A 19957-nucleotide genomic window follows, 5' to 3' on the forward strand; every position below is an offset into this window, starting at 1 on the left:
GGAGTATGTAGGGTGTATGCATCTTGTTTTAATAGATAATCTTTGACGATGCTCTCATTCACCGGGCCCTCATCGTCATTTCTGACTGCCTCACAAAGTTTAGCAATACTAGAGAAACCCGCGGGGTTAGCTGGGTCTAAATAGACCTTGTCTAATCGCTGCTCCATCATGATCTGACATTATGTCAAACAGTTATATATCTTATATTAGAGTGTGTCATGTGTGGTTATAGTCAACCAGCTAAACCGGATGTCACAGGGGGCTACATGTCTCAGACGCACAGTCCGTACTCAAAAAACAACCCGGGGTGAAACACATGTATCAGATTCGTTCCTAGCGGAAGTCCCGCAATGTTGACTATGACTATATATACACCTATATAGCATGATGAACCTATAACACCAACAAACAACCGTTTTTTATCTAAAAATGTTTTTTATTACATAGGCATTGTAAACATTCTTTTCTCATCAATCAATCTCAAATAAGCCATACATACATGTAAATGTTTATCACACAAATAATCCAAAACCAAATCTATGTTATGTCTAATACATACATCGTGCATGAATGCAAATATCACAATTACCTATTCCAAACATTGCATGCTCAGAGAAAAACGAATCAAAAATGATATTAGGGGACACGTTTGTGTTATTACATAGTAAAAGCATCTCACCCCAGCAAACATTAGAACGTATAAAATCCATATGATTTTTAAAAGTATCATCATCACAGGTATGGATGATATCCTTTAATCTATTTCTAACAAAACAAACAGTATTAGGGTAAAATATATCCGTTAACATACTGACTAACCACCACATGGTTAGTCTAAAAAGATATAGCCTATTATAGCCTATAATAGCCTATAAGTGGGAAAAAGAAAAAAAAAATCAGGGGTTAGACTGTGCCCACACCATAAAACCCTCGCCCACAAAATTATCATGTGGGAGGGATGTATTAATTGGATCAAATTCATCACATTTCCATCTGAGCGCCGTGGGGGGGTCGCACATGTCCGCAATTATGACCTCCGCTGCTGCCATTAATCGTTCATTCGAATGAGTGTCCCCTGTAATTAGCCAAACGACTCTAGCAATGGCTGAAACAAGCTGAGGAGAAAACACTAAATCAAATATTTCGCTGCCGTAAAGCCCAAATATGTCATCATCGTATGCAAACACACATGAATGTTGAAGTTGACTGGGGTGATCAATAATGCAACCGTTGCATAAAAGTCTCGCTTTCGTCCATGCTGCTGCGCGGATGCACCGCACAAGAAGGGCCCTGATTCCCCGCACAGCAGATATGTCAATGCGTTTTGGAGGTGGTGTGTGCTTTGCGCCTGTGGGGGTTGTCTGGCAGGGTAGTCCGATGTGTTGGTCTGAAGCCTCATTGGCGTGCACCTGGACCTGGGTTGTGATGAATGTGCGAGGCGGGGGTTTGTGGGTGTATAGGGGTCGATATTGGATGAGGTCATCGGTGTTATGATCTGTAAAAACATAAAGAGACAATAGATGAATTAGTGGGGTTGTTCCTCCTCCTCCTACACATACACTGTAACACACACACACCCCCCCCCCCCACACACACACACACACACACACACACACACACACACACACCCATACACACACTAGCCGTATCATACCATTTGTGGGGTTCAGTTGGTTGTTTTGCTGTCCTCAGCCTCCTCGTCACTGGCGTCGCTGTTGCTCTCCACATTAAAAGCCAGTCTCTTTCTAATAGAGCTCAGAGCGGCATGTCTCGCGTCTCTCGTAATAACTGCGTTAATTTTATGGCCTATGCTGTGCATTTTGTTCCAGTCGCCAAGCTGCATGAAAAAAATTGTTTCTACAAAATCCTCAGCTGGGATCTCCTTAGGCCCGGGCCTAAAAAAGCCTGTTTTCGGCAGGCCTTCACACAGATCGTTGCCTTTAAAATTATGACATACTCCGAGATAAACAAAACCGTCGAGGATGTCACAAGGTCCGGAGCACCAGCTACGCACCTCGATTCTAAACCCACCAAACCCGTGAGAGGCACGCCACATCCAGACAGGTCTACTCTTAGATTTTTTCCCGTGCTCTGCTTTAATTGCAGGGCACACCTCTGCTCCCATTAGAAACATGAATGTACGCCAATCTGTTGGGGTTATTTCCCCATGGGCTTGAGCCCGAAATGGACAAGGCGTTCTACATAGAACAGCTTCATCATCAAAATATCTTGACGCTTGCTCGTTCCATGCTTCAGGTGTCATTTGTGAACACGCACTGAAACACTCACCGTCCTTTCTAGCAATATCATGACTAGCCTTTAGCATTAACTTTTCATGCACATACTCGATTTTGTATCCGTAGCCACGCACGCCATCAAATTGAAATAATGCCTCGAGCTGCACAGTGCGCCTGCGCACAGGGGCCATGGGACAGGTAAAATTGTTTGCGTTACCTGCATTTGAAGCCATGGTCAAAAACCGCTAGCGCCGCTGCTCTTAGCGAAAATAGTTGAGTCGCTGGACTGACTGGCGTTGTTTCTGCTGATAGCTGGTGGTGCCTCCAAAAGAAACTGACAGCGAGGCCTTGTGATTGTGCTCAGCTGACTAGCCTACTGGCTTATAAAGGGGAGGGGTTTCCTGTCATTGCATCACGGAGGGACGCGCATCTCTCCTTCGTGTCATAGATGCGTGATGCGGAAGTCGCTTTGGCTGTTGCTAGGTGGAAATTAAACTCGCAAGCAACTAGTTGATATGATGCAAACATCATATGGGTGAGTCAGAGATTGATTGAGATTGTGAAAATGGGCTCCGGTGTGAAGAAATATTAGGCTAGTTTAGTAGTTGCTAAATGGTCCAAATTGTATTTTGGCCGAGATAAAAAAACGCTGCTGCTGCGAGCTGCTGATATGGGGGGGAAATGCAGAAGTGCCCTTTTGGAGAGTAGTGAATTAAAGCCTTTTACACATAATGGCTTTTTAAGCATAGGGCGAAATGGAGAAGTGCCCTTTTGGAGAGTAGTGAATTAAAGCCTTTTACACATAATGGCTTTTTAAGCACAAGGCAAAAATAAATAAATATAGAAGTGCCCTTTGAGGAACAAGTGAAAAATTGACTTTTCACAAAAAAGAAGCCACGCCCCCTTTGATGACGTAAGGTGCCCAAAACACGCCCACCTAAAAAATGTGCTTTTTTTGTTTTTCTATATAGTACTAACCCTATATAACTACTACCCCCCAAGTCACCGGAAGCTTGGACCCCGCATCGCAGCTTGCGGCTATATTTATTATTATTTTTCTGATTTCCCGCATTTTCTCCCCAATTGTGTTTGGCCAATGCCCTGGTCGCTGCTCCACCCTCTGCCGATCTGGGGAGAGCCGAGACTAGCACCATGCTTCCTCCGACACATGCGCAGTTGCCAGCCGCTTCTTTTCATGCACCAGATTGGTTGGACTAGGGTTTCGGGGCCGACCCTAGTTTAATAAAAACAGTTAATTAAATAATGGACAAATGAAAGACTGATGATTTGATTTGCAAAATGCTATTTAAAACTACATTTAAAATTTGCCTTTTTTCATGTTCATGTTTATTCATTTTCATATTATTTGTCCTTTATTCATTTAGGACTGTACTTTCCTATTAGACAACTTTTTTTTTACTTAAAGCAGAAGCACCAAGTGTGCCACATATCCTACAGTAGCTACTGTATAGCTGCTGCAGAGCTCTCATATCAATATAACTGATTACATTCAAATCAATCATTTGCTATAGGGCCTAGGCTACATATCACATGTTTATCATTTCTACACACCATAGAGGTTTATAAGAAAAATGTGTATGTGTGTGTAGTAGGCTATTACATGTATGGCAAAAATATTGCAAACTGCTATGGCCTGCACACATTAAAGCAAAAGCCATGAGTGTTTTTCATTTATACTATCGGTGCTTACAGTAGTCGGTGCGTTGTGTGTTTATTCAAATGATGGTTTGTATGTACTGTCTGAGGCAAAAACACGCTTTTTAAAAAGAGTTTGAAGAGTTTTGCAAGAATTGTTTTTGCTTTTGCAAGAGATGTAGCCTACTGTATGATGTTTTGCTGGTTTGGTGTAAGGTTATGTGGTTATTGTGTAGAATTTGGCAAAAGATCAGAAATCAGAAAAAAAGTAAGTTGCCTTCAATCACACTTTATCCTTCTGAAACCTTCTACAAACCTCCATGTATGTAGGCGGAGCTGCACCACATTTGAATGCATACTTGAATGTGTTAAATGTCTGAATTTTAATTTCTCCCCAGTGGTGGTACAAGCACCACTGTCTGATCAAGGATGACAAGCTGTACTATGCAGAGAAATCCGAGGAGGAGGATGAAGATCCCAGGAAGGTAGAACAGCAAAAGGAATGTTTGTTGACTCTTTATGAACATGGGATCACTTTACTTGTGGTGAATGATGTTTGATAAAATAAACACAATGTGCAAAAAAAGTGGTTAATAACATGGTATTAAATTGGATGTAATTTTCCAGATGTAATAATCTGCACTATACAGTAAAGTGTTACCATACATTTTTGTGCCATTCATTTTCTCTCCCGCTTTCACAAACCTCATCCATCCTTCCCTCTCGCTCGCTCTCTTCTTCCCTCTTCCTTTCTTCCCCTCCATCGTTTTTCTCTCTGCTTCTCTTATTTGCTGCCCTCCTTCTCTTCTACTTTATTTTGCTCTACTTTACTTTTCTTTTTCCACTTTTCCTGCAATTCTCTCTCTCTCCCTTTGTCCCTCCATTAATCCTTCCCTCTTCCACCTTCTTCATTGTCCATTTTAATGTGTATCTCTTCTCACAGGACCTGGGCAAGCAGATGGCCAAACAGCTTCTCAAGGAGTTTTGTGCCGAGTCTGGCGTAAGAGACGGTACCTTCCTTGTCCGAGAGACGAGTGATAACGTCGACACCGATTTCACCCTCTTGTACTGGTACGACGTCCTGCTCCCTGATATCAGGTCCAGTGTTGGGCAAGTTACTCTGGAAAAGCAATTAGTTACTGATTACTGATTACTCCTTAAAAAGTAATGAACGTTACTTCACTGATTACTTTTTTCAAAAGTAATTGGTTACATTACTAGTTACGTTACTAGTTACTTTTTTGTGTGCCTGCCTCTGAATCTCTTACATACTGTAACGTTCCTGGTATTCATGAGGCAGAGGCTTCTTGCTGGTACAGGGTTCTTTATTATCAGTTAGTCATATTTACAACTCTTGGCGGTTGTCACGCTCATAGCTAGCAGCATTCCCTCTAGGCGGTATCTGGAGACTGCCCGCGCATGCTCAGTCTCCCCCGGAAGTCTCCCACCAGCATAGTGTTCCCCAGTAACACTCCCACACATCAGTTCCTATCTGTAGTCGAGACACTACCATTGCTCACCACTGTATGTGTAACACTGATTCGCTACATACTCCCTGCCCAACAATAAGGTCAACGCCCACGTTGATACCACATCACACATCCCCCTGTACCAAAACACACCCAACATCTTTTCTTTCTTTTTAGCAGCTTCTTTGTTTTTTAACCACATTTTATGTTACCACATTTTATGTTTCCATCTCAGGCTTCTTTCACATCTTTCCTCCCCCACAATATCTCATGCCATGCCCATCATTTACTTTCTGTTACAACATTTCCAACCACCATCTCCTCCTTTTTTTTTTTTTTTTTTTTTTTTTTTAATACAGTTCAAAGTTCTCCAAGTGTCCTGGAGCCCTTGGCTCTCTCCGTGGCCATGTTATTCTCTGTGAATCTGCCTGTGGGGCTGATCCCACCTGCAGTGTCTCTGGGACTTCAAGTCCCTGAGTGGTGGCCGCCCGGTCATGGCCGGACGCCCCTCTCTGTGGAAACATATTCCTTCTTCCAGCATGTCTAGGTGAAACCGCTGGGCGGCCGAGATCTGGGGGAAGGGTGCACCCCCCCCCCGGTATGGGGCCAACCTGTCTCGGTGGAGTACCTTCTTGCCACCAAGTGGCATCTGCACTCGGTACACCACCTCCCCCATTCTCTCCATGACCCTGCATGGGCCTGTCCAGTGACAGTCCAGTTTAGGGCTACGCCCTTTTTTTCTCCGGGGTGTGTACACCCAGACCAACTCCCCCCCCTGGAAATGGTTTCCCTTTGCCCTCACGTCATAGTTCCTTTTCTGTTTCATGCCCGCTTTCTCCAGCTGGTCCCGAGCGAAGTTGTGAGCGGACTCTAATCGATCTTGTAGCCTCCTGGCATACTCTCGCCCCGGGGGCGCATCCAGTGCATCTGGTGGTTTGCCGAACGCCATTTCTGCTGGCGTCCGCAGTTCTCGGCCCAACATGAGCAGGGCGGGTGTGCAGGAGGTGGACTCTTGTGTGGCAGATCTGTACGCCATGAGGATGAGAGGCAGGTGCGTGTCCCAGTCTTTCTGGTGCTCCTCAGTGAGGATGGCCAACTGCTTTTTCAGCGTCCGATTGAATCTTTCCACCAGGCCATCGCTCTGGGGGTGCAATGCTGTGGTCCGTGTCTTTTTAATGTTCAGTTTCTCGCACATGGTGGCGAACACTCGTGACTCAAAGTTTCTTCCTTGGTCACTGTGTAGGGTCTCTGGTGCTCCGAACCTACTGAACATGCCTGTCACCAGTGCGTCGACCACCGTTCCTGCCTCCTGGTCGGGCAGTGCGTATGCCTCTGGCCATTTTGTGAAATTTCCACTGTCTGTGCGTGGGAACGGTCCCATCACGTCCACTGCCACCCTCTCCATGGGGGCTCCTGCTGCTAGCTGTTGGAGCGGGGCGCGAGACTGGTCTAACGGACCTTTGTACGCTGCGCAGAGGTCGCAGCGTCGACAGAAATCCTGCACGTCTCTCCTCATCCTCCCCCAATAAAAGCCTTGTCTGATGCGACGGAGGGTTTTGCTTACCCCAAAGTGCTTGGCCCCTACAGTTCCATGGCCGCTCCTGCACACCTCCTCCCTCAGCGTCGTCGGCACTACTTTCCGCCACTTGTTCTCTCCCGTCGCTGGCTCCTCAATCGCTGCTCAATCACTGCTCAATCTCAGGGTGTCGAACCCTGCCCACAGCCCTTTGGTTGTGTCGGTGGCCCCTGCCACCTCTTCCCATGGCGGCTTCTGGCCCTCTTCTGCCCATTGCAGTACTGGCGACAGCTCCCTGTCGTTTTCTTGATGGGCCCTCCAATCTGCTGCCTCTGCCATCCGCAGCGCCTTGCACACTGGTCCATCCCCTGTGTGGTTAGGGCATATCCTTGCTTCCTCTTCGAGCTCTCTCTCTCTTCCCTCTCTCTTCTCGCAGTACACACACCCCCTTTCTGCGCAGGGTCGTCGTGACAGGGCGTCTGCATTGACGTGGTGTGTCCCTGCTCTGTGCTCTATGGTGAAGTTGTAGTCCGCCATTCTCTCTAACCAGCGGCACACCTGTCCCTCCGGCTCCCGGAAGGACCATAACCACTGCAGCGCCGAGTGATCGGCCCGTATGGTGAACCGAGGCTGTCCCAGGAGGTAGTATCTAAAGTGTCTTAGTGCTTCTACGACGGCTAGGAGCTCCCGGCGTGTGACGCAGTCGTTTCGTTCTGTCTTATCAAATGTCTTGCTGAAGTACGCCACCACCCGCTCCCCTTCAGGTCCCGCCTGGGACAGCATGGCCCCCATACCCCCATTGCTGGCATCAGTGTCTAATAGGAACGGCAGTGCGGGGTCTGGTGCTCTAAGCACCGGGGACTCGGTCAGCGCTTTCTTGAGGGCTTCGAACGCTAGGTGGCATTCTGTTGTCCAGTGGAAGTCTGCGTTCTTTTCTTTTAGCCGGAACAGTGGCTCTGCGATGTCAGAAAATCCTTTCACGAATTTCCTATAGTAGGATGCTAACCCTACGAAGCTCTCGAGTTCTCTTTTGTCTCTGGGGGTGGGCCACTCCACGAGTGCCCGTGTTTTTTCCTCCAGAGTGCGAATGCCCCCCGCGCTGATGCCATGTCCCAAGAACTCCACCCTCCTCTTCAGGAAGTGGCACTTATCTGGGTGTAACTTTAGACCCGCCTCTGCTATCTTCTGTAGGACCTTTCGTAATGCCCCCACCGCTGCCTGAAACGAGCCCCCGTGTGTCAAGATGTCATCTAAGTATACGACGCATTCGGTTTGGGGAATGTCTCCCAGCAATTTCTCCATTAACCTCTCGAATGTTGCGGGTGCGTTGCACAGTCCGAAACTGAGTACTCGAAACTGCCACAGTCCTCTCTCGGTGCAGAAGGCGGTCTTTGGTTTGGCGTCGTCGCAGAGGGGCACCTGCCAGTACCCGCTGCGGAGGTCTAGGGATGAGAACCAGGATGACTCCCCCACTATGTCTAACAGCTCCTCGATGACGGGCAGCGGGTATGCGTCTTTTTTTGTCACTTTGTTCAGCCCTCTATAGTCTACGCAGAATCGCATATTCGCGCTATTTTTCTTCTTCACCAACACTACCCCCGACGCCCATGGGCTGACGGCTCGATGATCCCCGCCCTCAGCATGTTCTCTACAGCTTCGTTCGCTATATCCCTCCTTGCTGCGGGGACTCGACGGGGATACGACCTGATGGGCCGCGCCCCTTCAGTGTCTATTTGGTGTTCCACCAGGTGGGTACAGCCTAGCTCATCGTCCGACATCGCGAAAATGTCTTTATATTCCTCTAGTACTCTCCACAGTTCATCGCTCTGCTGGGGTTCTAACCCTTCGCTCTGGCGTTGGTGTAATCCCCTGAGCATCTCTAACCTCTCGGTCTCCCCCTCTGCCTGTTGCGCTGGCTGAGGGCAAGTGTTCGGAGGTGGGCTAGGGGCGTGGTTTTGTGGAGGGGCTTGGTCTGCTGGGTGGGGCTCATGCTCTACGGTGACGCGGTATACGGTGATGTTGTTAACGTTAGGCCGCTCCCCTGGAACGGTGGGAGGGTGGCCCATCTGGACTACTGGCCCCCCTGCAAATGTCAATGTGCTTTTTCCTAGGTCTACTGTGCATCGGTTCAGCGTTAAGTAGTCTTCCCCCAGGATGCAGGGCCCCGCCATTTCTACCACCCACACGGGAAAGTCCACTGTCTGTCCCCTCACTGTTATCATTACGTGTCCGCTCCCCCTCATTGGCATCAACTCACCGGATACTGTTCTTAGCAGCTGTGCCACTGGCTGCTCCAGACGCGTCCCCTCGGGCATCATGTTGACGTTCACCAGCGTTGCCGTACACCCCGTGTCCACCAGGGCGACGCAGTATCTCCCCTGTAGGTAGACTGGAACATGGCAGCCGTTCATCGTGCGCGGCCCGCTCTGCATGTTGACAGCTCCGGCGATGTCGTCTACTTCGGGGAACGACGGAGCCCCACCTCCCCGTTGCTGTCGGTGGGCTCCTTCCTGCGACGACGTGGCTACGGGGACTGTGACATCGTAGACCCGTCTCGCCCCATCTGGACAGGCCCTGTGCCGTTTCCCTGGTTCCACGTTCTCCGGCGGCAGTCTGCTTCCCGATGTCCAGGGCGCCCACATCCCCAGCAGATCATGCTCCCTCTGGGCCAGCTGTTGTTCCGCGGGGTGGTCTGCCGAGCGGGGTTGGGCTGCAGGGTCGCTCTGCGGAGCAGTTGTTCTTTTAGCTGCTGTACTGACTCGGACAGTTCTTTCACCATGTTGCCTTGCTCTGTCAACGCCATCTTCCACGCTGGCTCTTCTTGTAGCGGGCTTTCTGCTGCCATTCTCGCCACGGGGACAGCTCTCCCCTCGTCGCTGTTCATGGCCCAGCCCTCTACTGTCTCTCTTTTAAACGCCAGCTCCAGCGCTACTTCTAGTGTCTTTGGCCGTTGCAGCATTACTTGATCTCTTAGGCCTTGCGGCGCGATAGCCTGGATGAAGTAATTTCGGGCTAGCTCGTCCAGTGCTTCTGGCGGCATCCGGCTGTATATGCGCCGGCTGAGGATCTCAATGTCTGTAGCCAGCGGCCGCAGCGACTCCCCTGGTCGTCTACGCCTGTTACACAGTTCCGCGACCACGATGCCTTCTTCTTTGCACTGTCCGAAACGCCTCCTCAGGGCCGCCATCACAACGTCTAAGTCTTTTGTATCTGCCATTGCTGCCACACATGTTATAGCTTCGCCCTCGAGTGACATCACCAGGTGACTGGCTCTCTCCTCTCTCGACCAGCCATTCATGTCCGCTGCTACGTTAAACATTGTGCAATATGGCTCCCACTCGCCTTTACCGTTGTATTTTGGCGGGGTGATTTCCTTCTTTCCCCGGTGCCCGCCGTCCTTTGTCGCCTCGATCCGTGTCCCGTCTTTGTCCCCGGCTCGCAGGCTAGCTCCGCTGGGCTGTGGCACAGCCTCCATGGCTACAGCGGCAATGTCAACAGGCTCGGTCTTCACTCTCACCGGCCCCGGTTTTTCCGCTCCTTCTCCCGCTTCGCTAGCCTGCTGGCTAGCTTCCTTGAGCCGCTGGATAGCTTCCGTGGCTACGGTGATAGCGTTGTCTAGCTCGGATTTTATCATCACCAACCCCTGGCTTTCTGCTAGTTTCCCCGCTTGGGTCTCTGTGGTAGCGGCTGCGTCTACCCAGTCATCCTCCTCTTCGGATGCCTGGTTGTCTGCCCCGGCTCTCTCTTTTCCCGCCTCTCGTTTGAGTCTTTTTCGCTCTTTCTTCAGGAACTTGTTAACCATCTCGCCGATTCTGGAGGCAATATTCACCGTTTAAACTTCTGACGCCAGTGTAACGTTCCTGGTATTCATGAGGCAGAGGCTTCTTGCTGGTACAGGGTTCTTTATTATCAGTTAGTCATATTTACAACTCTTGGCGGTTGTCACGCTCATAGCTAGCAGCATTCCCTCTAGGCGGTATCTGGAGACTGCCCGCGCATGCTCAGTCTCCCCCGGAAGTCTCCCACCAGCATAGTGTTCCCCAGTAACACCCCCACACATCAGTTCCTATCTGTAGTTGAGACACTACCATTGCTCACCACTGTATGTGTAACACTGATTCGCTACAATACTAAGGCGGCTTTGCTGCGCTCCAAAGCGGATCTGCTAATCCAATGAACTGTTACACCCATATAGCTTCTGTTGTTAGCTCTCCAGATGTCAGCTGTCATGGAAACAAAGTCTACCTCATCCAGCATCAGCTGCATTTTTTGACGGTGGGACGTGGATCAAAGCCTCAGGCATCTCCTGTACAAATATTGTAGCTAGTGAAGGTGTATAACCTATTTTACGGACTCATTAGGTGGCGACAGTGCTCTCCAGATTAGAGAAAGGTCCGGAAAACAGCAGGAAAAAGCCCCGTGATGAAAAAGAAACCGCTCATGCTGCAGCCAGAGCCATATAGATTGCTCTGTCTGGAGCTGACGTTGGCTGCGAACAGCAGTCAATCCACGCCCACACACTGAGCCTCTCTGCCTCTGTCTGTCTGTCTGCATAGTTTCTCCACACGATTAGCCGCCAGAAAAGCAGCACCCGACGCCGAAGGGCCAAAGCATTCTCAGCAGTCCGGTTTGGCTCTTCCGTGTCGCGCTGGGAGCCGGCGCACAAAAACGGAGGCTCCGAAAATAGACTGGGTGCGTGTTAGGCTATGTGTTAGTGTGGGGAGGAGTTTGCAGCTGAGGGGGGGGAGAGGGGGGTGGGGCACGCAGGCACCACACAACTACACCACGTCACTACATCAGAAAATATTATCTTCAGAGTCAGTGAATGTGCTTGAAATGCTTAATTTCACAAAAGGCGGAATAACTCAGCTTCTAATTTGAAACGCCTATTTGCTCAAAACGACCTATCTTCTCCGGCTCATAACTAAAGAACGGAAAATGGTATCAATAAACTTTTTTTGCTGATGATACAATAGAGTCAGCTCGTTCTTTGTGCGTGTTCGGTGTTTACATAGTAATATCACACAATATTCTGTGGGCCTCGAGAAATCACTGAAAACGCTCTGAAACTCTGGCACTGGGAGCGTCCGTTCTCCAAAAGTGGCTGGCACTCAATGAGTTAATTAATATGCTACTGTTTGACCAGCCATCATATTCTGGCTGAGAATGTGAATTGAGTTGCTGATTATAAGCTATAGGCTACTCCAAAAGATTGCCACGGATTTCCTCATCTGTAAAAAGTGCCCTCTCCAGACCATGGCACTCTGTATGGAAATTCCCCTTTCCAAGCCGTCCCCGAAGGCAGCACTCAAATAGTATGGCTTTTCCGAGCTCTCCTGACCCTGAATGCAACATTTCTAACTCTCTCAGTCCAATGTAATTTCACAATTTGCTAATTGAATTTTGATCATCACACATGATGACTGACAAGGGTCTTCTAGGCAATCAGGCAATGCATTACATGATAAAACTGACTAAATAATTGCAACTGCACAATTTGGCTTTGATAACCATTCATCTAGCCTATACTGGATTGTTGTAGGCTACTTGTAGGGCGGTGATATACACCCGAGGCTCAAAAGCCACATAAGGCTCCTTTATGGGTAGTGCTGGCTCTTTCAAGTCACACTTAAATAAATAAATGAATGAATACATAGCCTAACTAAATAAATAAAATCAAAATAAAGGGAACAAAGGCAATTTTGGGGGGAGTGTGGCTCTTGGAAAGATTTTTTTTGGTCAATGTGTCTCCTGATAGGGTAAGGTTGTTGTCACTCAGTGTTGTAACATTAATGCTGAATAGCTCATAGATCATCAGTGACAGCAGCCATACTGCAGAGCCCCCCCCCCCCCATGTGACAGTCTGACAGGCAGCTGATAGGAAGGAGGAGCTTCAATGTTTAAGCCTGTGTTGCTATCTGTCTGTTGTAGTGTAAAATGACCTAAAGAGCATGTGGTGACGTGAAAGTGAGTGCAAAAAGGAGCACATATTGATGCTTAAGACTAGTATCATCCAAATGTTAATTTAAAATAAGCTATTCCTCTAAATCTGGCTAAAAACTTTAAAACTTTTTTGCCAGCCCCTGCCCCTCTAACATTCTCTGCACGTCCCTGCTGCTGTATAAAGGGTTAGGTGATGAGAGGAAGTGAACATGGTAAGCACTGCAGTGAACATGGTTGAATTTAAAATAAAGCACACTAATAATAATAATAATAATAATAATAATAATAATAATAATAATAATAATAATACAACCAACGTGATTTCATTATGGCTCTGGCTTTCACATCAGTATTGTTGTTCATGTCACCTGCTTTCATATTAGAGCTCTGATGAGTTGGAGGAGGTGGTGTCTAAAAGGCATGTATTGAGTGATGTGTGTAGTTCATCATAGATCTAGCCTCTTAAAGTGTAACTAACCCCCAAAACACTTTTTTTCAGCTTTTAACCAATATGACTTTGAGGGTGATGTGTGAAGAATTCTGGTCAGAATTTCCACATTTGACACCAAACTGTTGCCATTTTACCATTTGTATAATTTTTCAGCAGCATACCTGGCATAAGCGCCCTCTAAGGGTGGAACACTGCTTTTTTTTTTTTCTCAAATGAATGGGAGATTTGGTACAACCTGACGTCAGGTTGTCCCCAAAGACTATGGGATTTCAAGATAATTACTCCCCTACCCCCCCTGTACCCTTTCGGCTCCTCAGAACTCCAAGCCTATTCCCATGATGTCACTTGACCTGTTAATTTATTACAATCGCCTGTTATTTTCCTACCAACTCCTATGTAACACAATACTATCAATAAACACCACTATAATCATAAAAGGAAGGACATGACATTGTGTTGCTGTAAAATCATTCCCAACCTTTTATAAATCTCCAAAACAGCAACTTTTCAGGAAGTTTGCTCTTAAAATACTGAATCAAACGTCGTCGAAGTTGGCACATGTCTTAATTATAGTTAGTTTCCCGCTGAATGTGTCATTACTTTATTAATATCTTACCTGGATAAGCTCGAATGATGATGTTTATATTATCAGTCCGACTTGGAAGCACTTTCTCCCGGCCAGGAGAGAGTCTGCTCTCATGCACCCGCGGGGGGGCGCGCGCAGCAGCAGCAGTAGTACGCAGCAGTGCTGAGCCTCAGTCATGAGAGGCGGGGGCTTTTGCATGGGAACAGTCTGACATTTCCGCAAACATCGTCGCAGTTTAGCGCACATGTAAAATATAACGCTATACTACGACGTGACAACGTGACAAAGCTGGTCTAAACACATCGGCTACTATATATACTATATATCACTGTGTACAAGCAACGCCAACTTTTCAGGAAATGAAGTCAGCAGAGCAGAGCGACTGGCGACTGGGGACTGGAGCAGCACACTCTCTGTCTGTGTGTGTGCTCCTCGGGGGGATTTGCATGGGAACAGTCTGACATTTTCGCACATGTAAAATATAACGCTATACGACGACGTGACAACGTGACAAAGTTTCTCTAAACACATCGGCTACTATCATATATTTCCCTGCATCCCTCCTACTGATATTATATCGGTATTGAGTTTAGACAGACTGAATGGGCTGACGAGGAGAAGAGCTCTGCCCTGCGCTGCCTCCTGCGCCCTGAGAGGAAAAATCAGAGGTGCTGTAACTTTTAACAAGAATCACGAAAAGCCCCAAAACGCAAATTAAAAACGGATTTCATTGCGCGGTTTATCTCTAGTTAGACGAGGGAATTACGTGGAGAAATCTTGCATTGTGTTACCCCATTGTGATTTTGGACAGACTGAATGCGCGGAGGAGGAGGAGGAGAGATCTGCAGCTGTGCCCTGAGAGACACCTCGCTCCGACTATAGCAGGCTACTCAGCTACTGACGCTGTGCCCGTCTGTGAAAAGCGTCCTGTCCAGTCGCACCTTCGCAAACAGATACGGGATTCCCTCAATCCTGTACCCAATCTCAGACTGTATTGAGCAGAAAAATCGCACACCAGCTATTTCTGTCAGTGTTTGTTTGTTGCTCCGTGAGGTTACAGAGCGCCCCATGCATGCAGCAGGCTGTTTCGCCAGCCGGGGTCTGGCAGGAGGGAGGAGGCGCAGCCTGCACTGCGCTGAGAGGAAAACTTTTGCACAACTTTTAACAAGAATCACGAAAAGCCCCCAAACTAAAATGAAAAAGGGACTATATGGCAAGTTGGACGAGGGAATGACGTAGAGAAATCTCGCATTGTGTTACCCCAGAACGGGGGGTTTGTCGTATTGTGCGGTGTGCTGCGGTAACGAGCCGCACATCACTTTGCTCTTATCGATAAGACGCCCACATACACACACATGGAAAAAATAATACAATTTCTAGTTCGCCACTGAATTACCAAATTTATATAACTTTCAACCATTTTAAGCAACGCTGTTTCCATACAGACCACCAGCGTTGGCTAGTTGTTGATATTTATAAAGATATTGCCCCTCTCAAATAAATTATTTTTGAGGCGGTAGGCAAACTGTAATGGCGCCGTTTTCCGAAAAAAAATCTTGACTTGAACACAGCCAAAGAGTCTAGTATAGACAAGAGTATATGTCATTTCTTGGTTTTTTCCATAGGTATTTTCAAATCACTGTTCTGATACATATCTGGGGGGTTAGTCCCCCTTTAATTTTCCCCTCAGAGTGCACCAAATTGATGCATTTTACTTTAAAATGTAAAAAAAAATCTTACGGGGGGGGATGCCCCCAGACCCCCAAGAGGGTTGCCGCTCCACATTTTTTTTGCGTCCCCCCCACTTGCAAAAACAGGTATTCACCCTTACTATGATGCATCGAAATGAGGGCGAGTCAACAGTGGAGGGCGAGTCCACGATATACCCAGCGACGAGCTTCTTAAGCCCTTCTCCACTTTGGCTGGTTTTACTCGGCTGAAATCCAGTTTTTGTTTGCCGGAGTAGTATCACTGCCACTAGCAGTGTTTGGGAAAAGTTGGATTCCAGTCCGGCCCCTGTCCCCAAGGACAGCACCTGGCCTCCGATCAGAAGGTAATTTAAAGGTTGTTAATACTTTTCCCACGTGTCCAATTGATTTCAACGTATGACAAAACCAGAATGACAAAATGATTTTCTGATATTAAAATGTTCTTTTATATAGAAATAATTGCAGTATACAGAGCAGAATCAAGTAATCAATTAACAATATTCATACCACCAAACAGAAATTTCTGGGTCCAGTTTCAACCTTCTTTCTCCCGTGGGCCACAACCAGAACCAGTTGTAGAGAGCAGAGATCAAAAGATGGAAAAAGCACCCTGTGTTCTCCTCTCACTCTGGTTTTTAAACACTTCCCTGCTGGGAGGATCTTGGTATGTAGGCGTGCCTTCCTTAGCCGTCCCCCTCTTCCTTGGTAGGCGTGTTTTCTCTTCCTCTGGGACCCTCATCACATGTCATGGCACTTTAGCAGGAGTACACATGCACTAATAGTCATCTATTAACTTTCCTTTATAATAAAACAACTGTCAATACATTTGCTAATATTTACCAGCTTTGATACATTTAAATTCCATACACAGCGTTATACATAGCAAAAGCTTACAACATTGCAATAAAGATCCAATTGTCACAGAATCGGTGAGCAGACGGAAATTTCTTAGCCATAGGGGTTAAGTAAAAACGCTGTCATGAGCTAATCTCACCCCATTATGGGCCCGTCTAGGTACAACCCAATTTGGATCAGAAATCCACGGATGCAATCCAAATGGTTTCTTAATTTTTACAAGCAAGCAGTCAAGCATAGCAGTTTATTAAATAGCTGGATTTAAAATGAAAATGAAAAGAAAATAGCTAAGAAATCCTTTCTACTGACCTGAAAAAGAAGTTTTTAATTATACATATATTTGGTTAGTTCATTAATCAAAATTTTAATGTGTTCTTTCCCCGAGACCAAAGCCTTGGCCCAATGAGATTCGAATGTGGTGTGACTTAAAGTAAGTCCTCTCCTTCTCTGGGGGAGAGGTCAGCGCATCGAGTGCATGCTCCCCACTTTATTTCATAAAACATCAAATCCACTCAGTCAATCTGTAGGATATATAGTCACAATATGCATCAATGCACATACAATATAAAAAGTAATTAGTAAAAATTAGTACTATTCTATAAGTAAACTGAATAGTATTCTAATACAAGTTAAATGATAAATACTTGCAATTAAGTGAATACTATAAACGTAATATCAAACAGCAACAAGGAGATTGAATAATGAGCAATAATAATCAAGCATTAAAGAAAAACATCACTCACTAGTTTCTTAAAAATATATAGTACTGTGAACCTTCTCACATAGATTCTGCCTGCTGCGGGCACTTGGTGGAATGTCCCCCCCCCCCACTTCTGTTGATGTTCTCGTAGCCATTTGTCTTAGAAAAACGCTATAAACCTGTAATGTTTTCCAGACTTGTCCCCAAAGTGACTGCGCAGAGGCATATATCCATTAGGTCTCCGTGACCTTTGCTCTACAGTTAACTGACCATGTCCTAAATGACTGATAACCCGGACAATTTAACCATCTGGTGAAATCATTTACTGTGACGTGCTTGTCCATCTGGACCGGAGGAACTTTTCACCTTTTCACGGCCTTTTGTCCCCTCGCAGAGAGGAAGTTCTCACTCCCCCCCTGTGACCTCCAATGAAGAAACATTTTATTTCTCAATTTGAAATGATGTTTTCTATCAGCAGTCACTTCACCGTCTGTTTTTTTTCCCCCAACCAGTTTCACAGTGCTGTGCTGCCCTTGAGGATGTTTCATCAAGTTAGACGTAGTATTTTTCGCGGTTGAAAACGTTTTGCTGCTCGCAGCACATAGTTTACAACGGACAGCAATGTTCTTTGCATCTTTGACGGAGACAAACTCAAAATAATGGCTTTACTTCCAGCTTTTGAGTGCATATTTCTCTTGCTCTTCTCCCTCTTCAGACTCCATCATGCTTCGGTTTGTTTTGGGTTAGCTGGCGTGCCGTGTGCAGAACCACGCTCTGACGCTGTCGTGCCCACATACACGTCATAGATGAGGTATATGTGTGTGCGACAGGTCTACCTGAGACCGTGAGGATACAATTTTTTATTTTCTTCTCTTTTTACATAGAAAACACTGCATTCTGGCTGGGCAATTATGTAACGCAGTAACGTAGTGTTACTTGGATTAGTAACTGTAATATAATGACTGTTTTGGAAATTGTAATTACAGTAACGCGTTACTTAGTAACGGATGCGTTACTTAGTAACGCGTTACTACAACACTGATCAGGTCACGGTTAGTGACTAAAACCCCAAATGCACAGAAAGCAATAATTGACGCCCCTCATTTGACCCGTCAGTTGATGCTCTGATAGCGCACTGCAGGCATCAGATGGCCTACCAAATACCAACAGTACAGAACCAGCAGTATTTCACCCGAAAAGGTCGCTATGTAGGCAGGCACAAGTTTATATGCTTTAGAAAGTTTAGAGGTCATCCCCTCTAAACTTGTGTCAGCACTGCCACAAATCTGATTTTCAAGTCGGATCTGTGTCCAGACCTAAACAGCCTATCTGCATGGCTTGCTATGGTAACGTCGTGGCCGTCAGTGAATACGTACGTCGTGATGTGCTTTTCCTGCGCAGTATTTGTTGACGAGTTCCGAGTGACGTTCAAATCAGATTTGGTGGATCTGCGCGTCCGCACTGAAGACACATCAGTCAAAAGCACATTTGAAGCAGATTGGAAACTACCTCCATATGTGGTTTGTTACAAGTGACACAAATCAGACTTGGAGCATCCAGACTCATAAAACCAATCTGGATAAAGTCATGAATAGGTCACTAAAGTTCACAAATAAGATTTGGCCTCCTAGTCTGAACATGGCCTAATCTCATCATGACATCCAGGGATAGGCTATATTTTGCTATCCAATGATGTGTTTAGAAGAACATTCTCACTTTGTTCAGACAGTCTTGCTGTAGTGTAGCATTATATTTTGATTGCTATATTTTAAACTGCCGTGAAATATGTTTGGGGAGCATACAGTATGAGAGCATGAGACAGGACGCGGGGATGAAAGTGGCTGCACAGAGAGAGACACACACATGCAGAGAGAGAGCGAGAAAGAGAGAGCGAGAAAGAGGGAGCGCTTTGATCACTGCTGCTGGGTCCTCATTTGATGCTCCAAAATCGAAACAGATTCGGAGTACGGGCGTCAAGGCAGTTTGACGCGTGTCAGAACGCTCTTGGTGCGCGTTCGGCCATTTAAAACAACGGGTGGACTTCAAAAACCGAGCGTAATTAGAATTTTTTTCCCCGTTGTTATTTTTTGTTTTTGCTCAAACCGAATGTTTATGGTCACTCACGATTCAGTAGGTCACGGGTCGGCTTTGTTCCACCCTTAAAACTTGTATAAAGATTTTTCTAAATGTCTATGGAGAAAATGAATGGGGAACTTATTTTTGGGGCGGAAAACATCACGAAAAGTCACGTGACTGTCGAGCTCTATTGCATGTGTGGTTGTTCCAAGGCTGAATCGCAAAATAAATTGAGGCATTTATGAAAAAATTTTAGGGTTTAGTGAATTGACGCCCGCCTGCACTCACCTTTGCATGAGCAAATACTCATGTCATATCTTTGTGCTACACATGCTTCCTGCTACAGGTGGAGAGGGGACTATCATGGAAAGAAGCAGCTGTACTTCCCAGCCAGCTGTGTAGAGCAGGTGTCCAACGCCAAGCCTGAGGCCAAAGAACAGGTAAAGATGAGAGCTTATTACAGTTTGACTGGAGTTTCATCAGCTTAGAAACTCAATGCCACACAGTGATAAAGTCTAACCTAAATAGAAGAGCGGAATACATTGTTTTTGTCCATCTTGTTTAGTCTTAAATACAACACAACACAACACAAGTTACACAACACAATACATTATACACTAGAAGAGAGTGACCTCTCATGATGTGTGTGTTTGTGCCACAGGAGATAAAAGGCAACCCACTGGGCATTGTGGACATCTCCAAGTGCAAAATCAAAACATGTGAGTATATCTGTGTTTTGTTTGACATCCAGCATCCATT

General features: G+C 46.4%; 1 protein-coding gene across 1 annotated transcript in view; it reads left to right on the forward strand.

Moving 5' to 3' along the window:
• LOC310773165 (1-phosphatidylinositol 4,5-bisphosphate phosphodiesterase gamma-2-like) overlaps positions 1-19957 on the forward strand; it is a gene marked incomplete at its 5' end in the record, with an annotated part of 98751 nt that overhangs the window by 40455 nt on the left and 38339 nt on the right. Inside the window, 3 exons of the mRNA XM_083633075.1 lie at positions 4292-4378; positions 4837-4964; positions 19545-19638. Coding sequence (XP_083489201.1) covers positions 4292-4378; positions 4837-4964; positions 19545-19638 — 309 coding nt within the window. The remainder of the gene's footprint in view (positions 1-4291; positions 4379-4836; positions 4965-19544; positions 19639-19957) is intronic.

Source organism: Poromitra crassiceps (assembly GCF_964638095.1).
Source record: "Poromitra crassiceps genome assembly, chromosome: 3".
Taxonomy (NCBI): Eukaryota; Metazoa; Chordata; class Actinopteri; order Beryciformes; family Melamphaidae; genus Poromitra; species Poromitra crassiceps.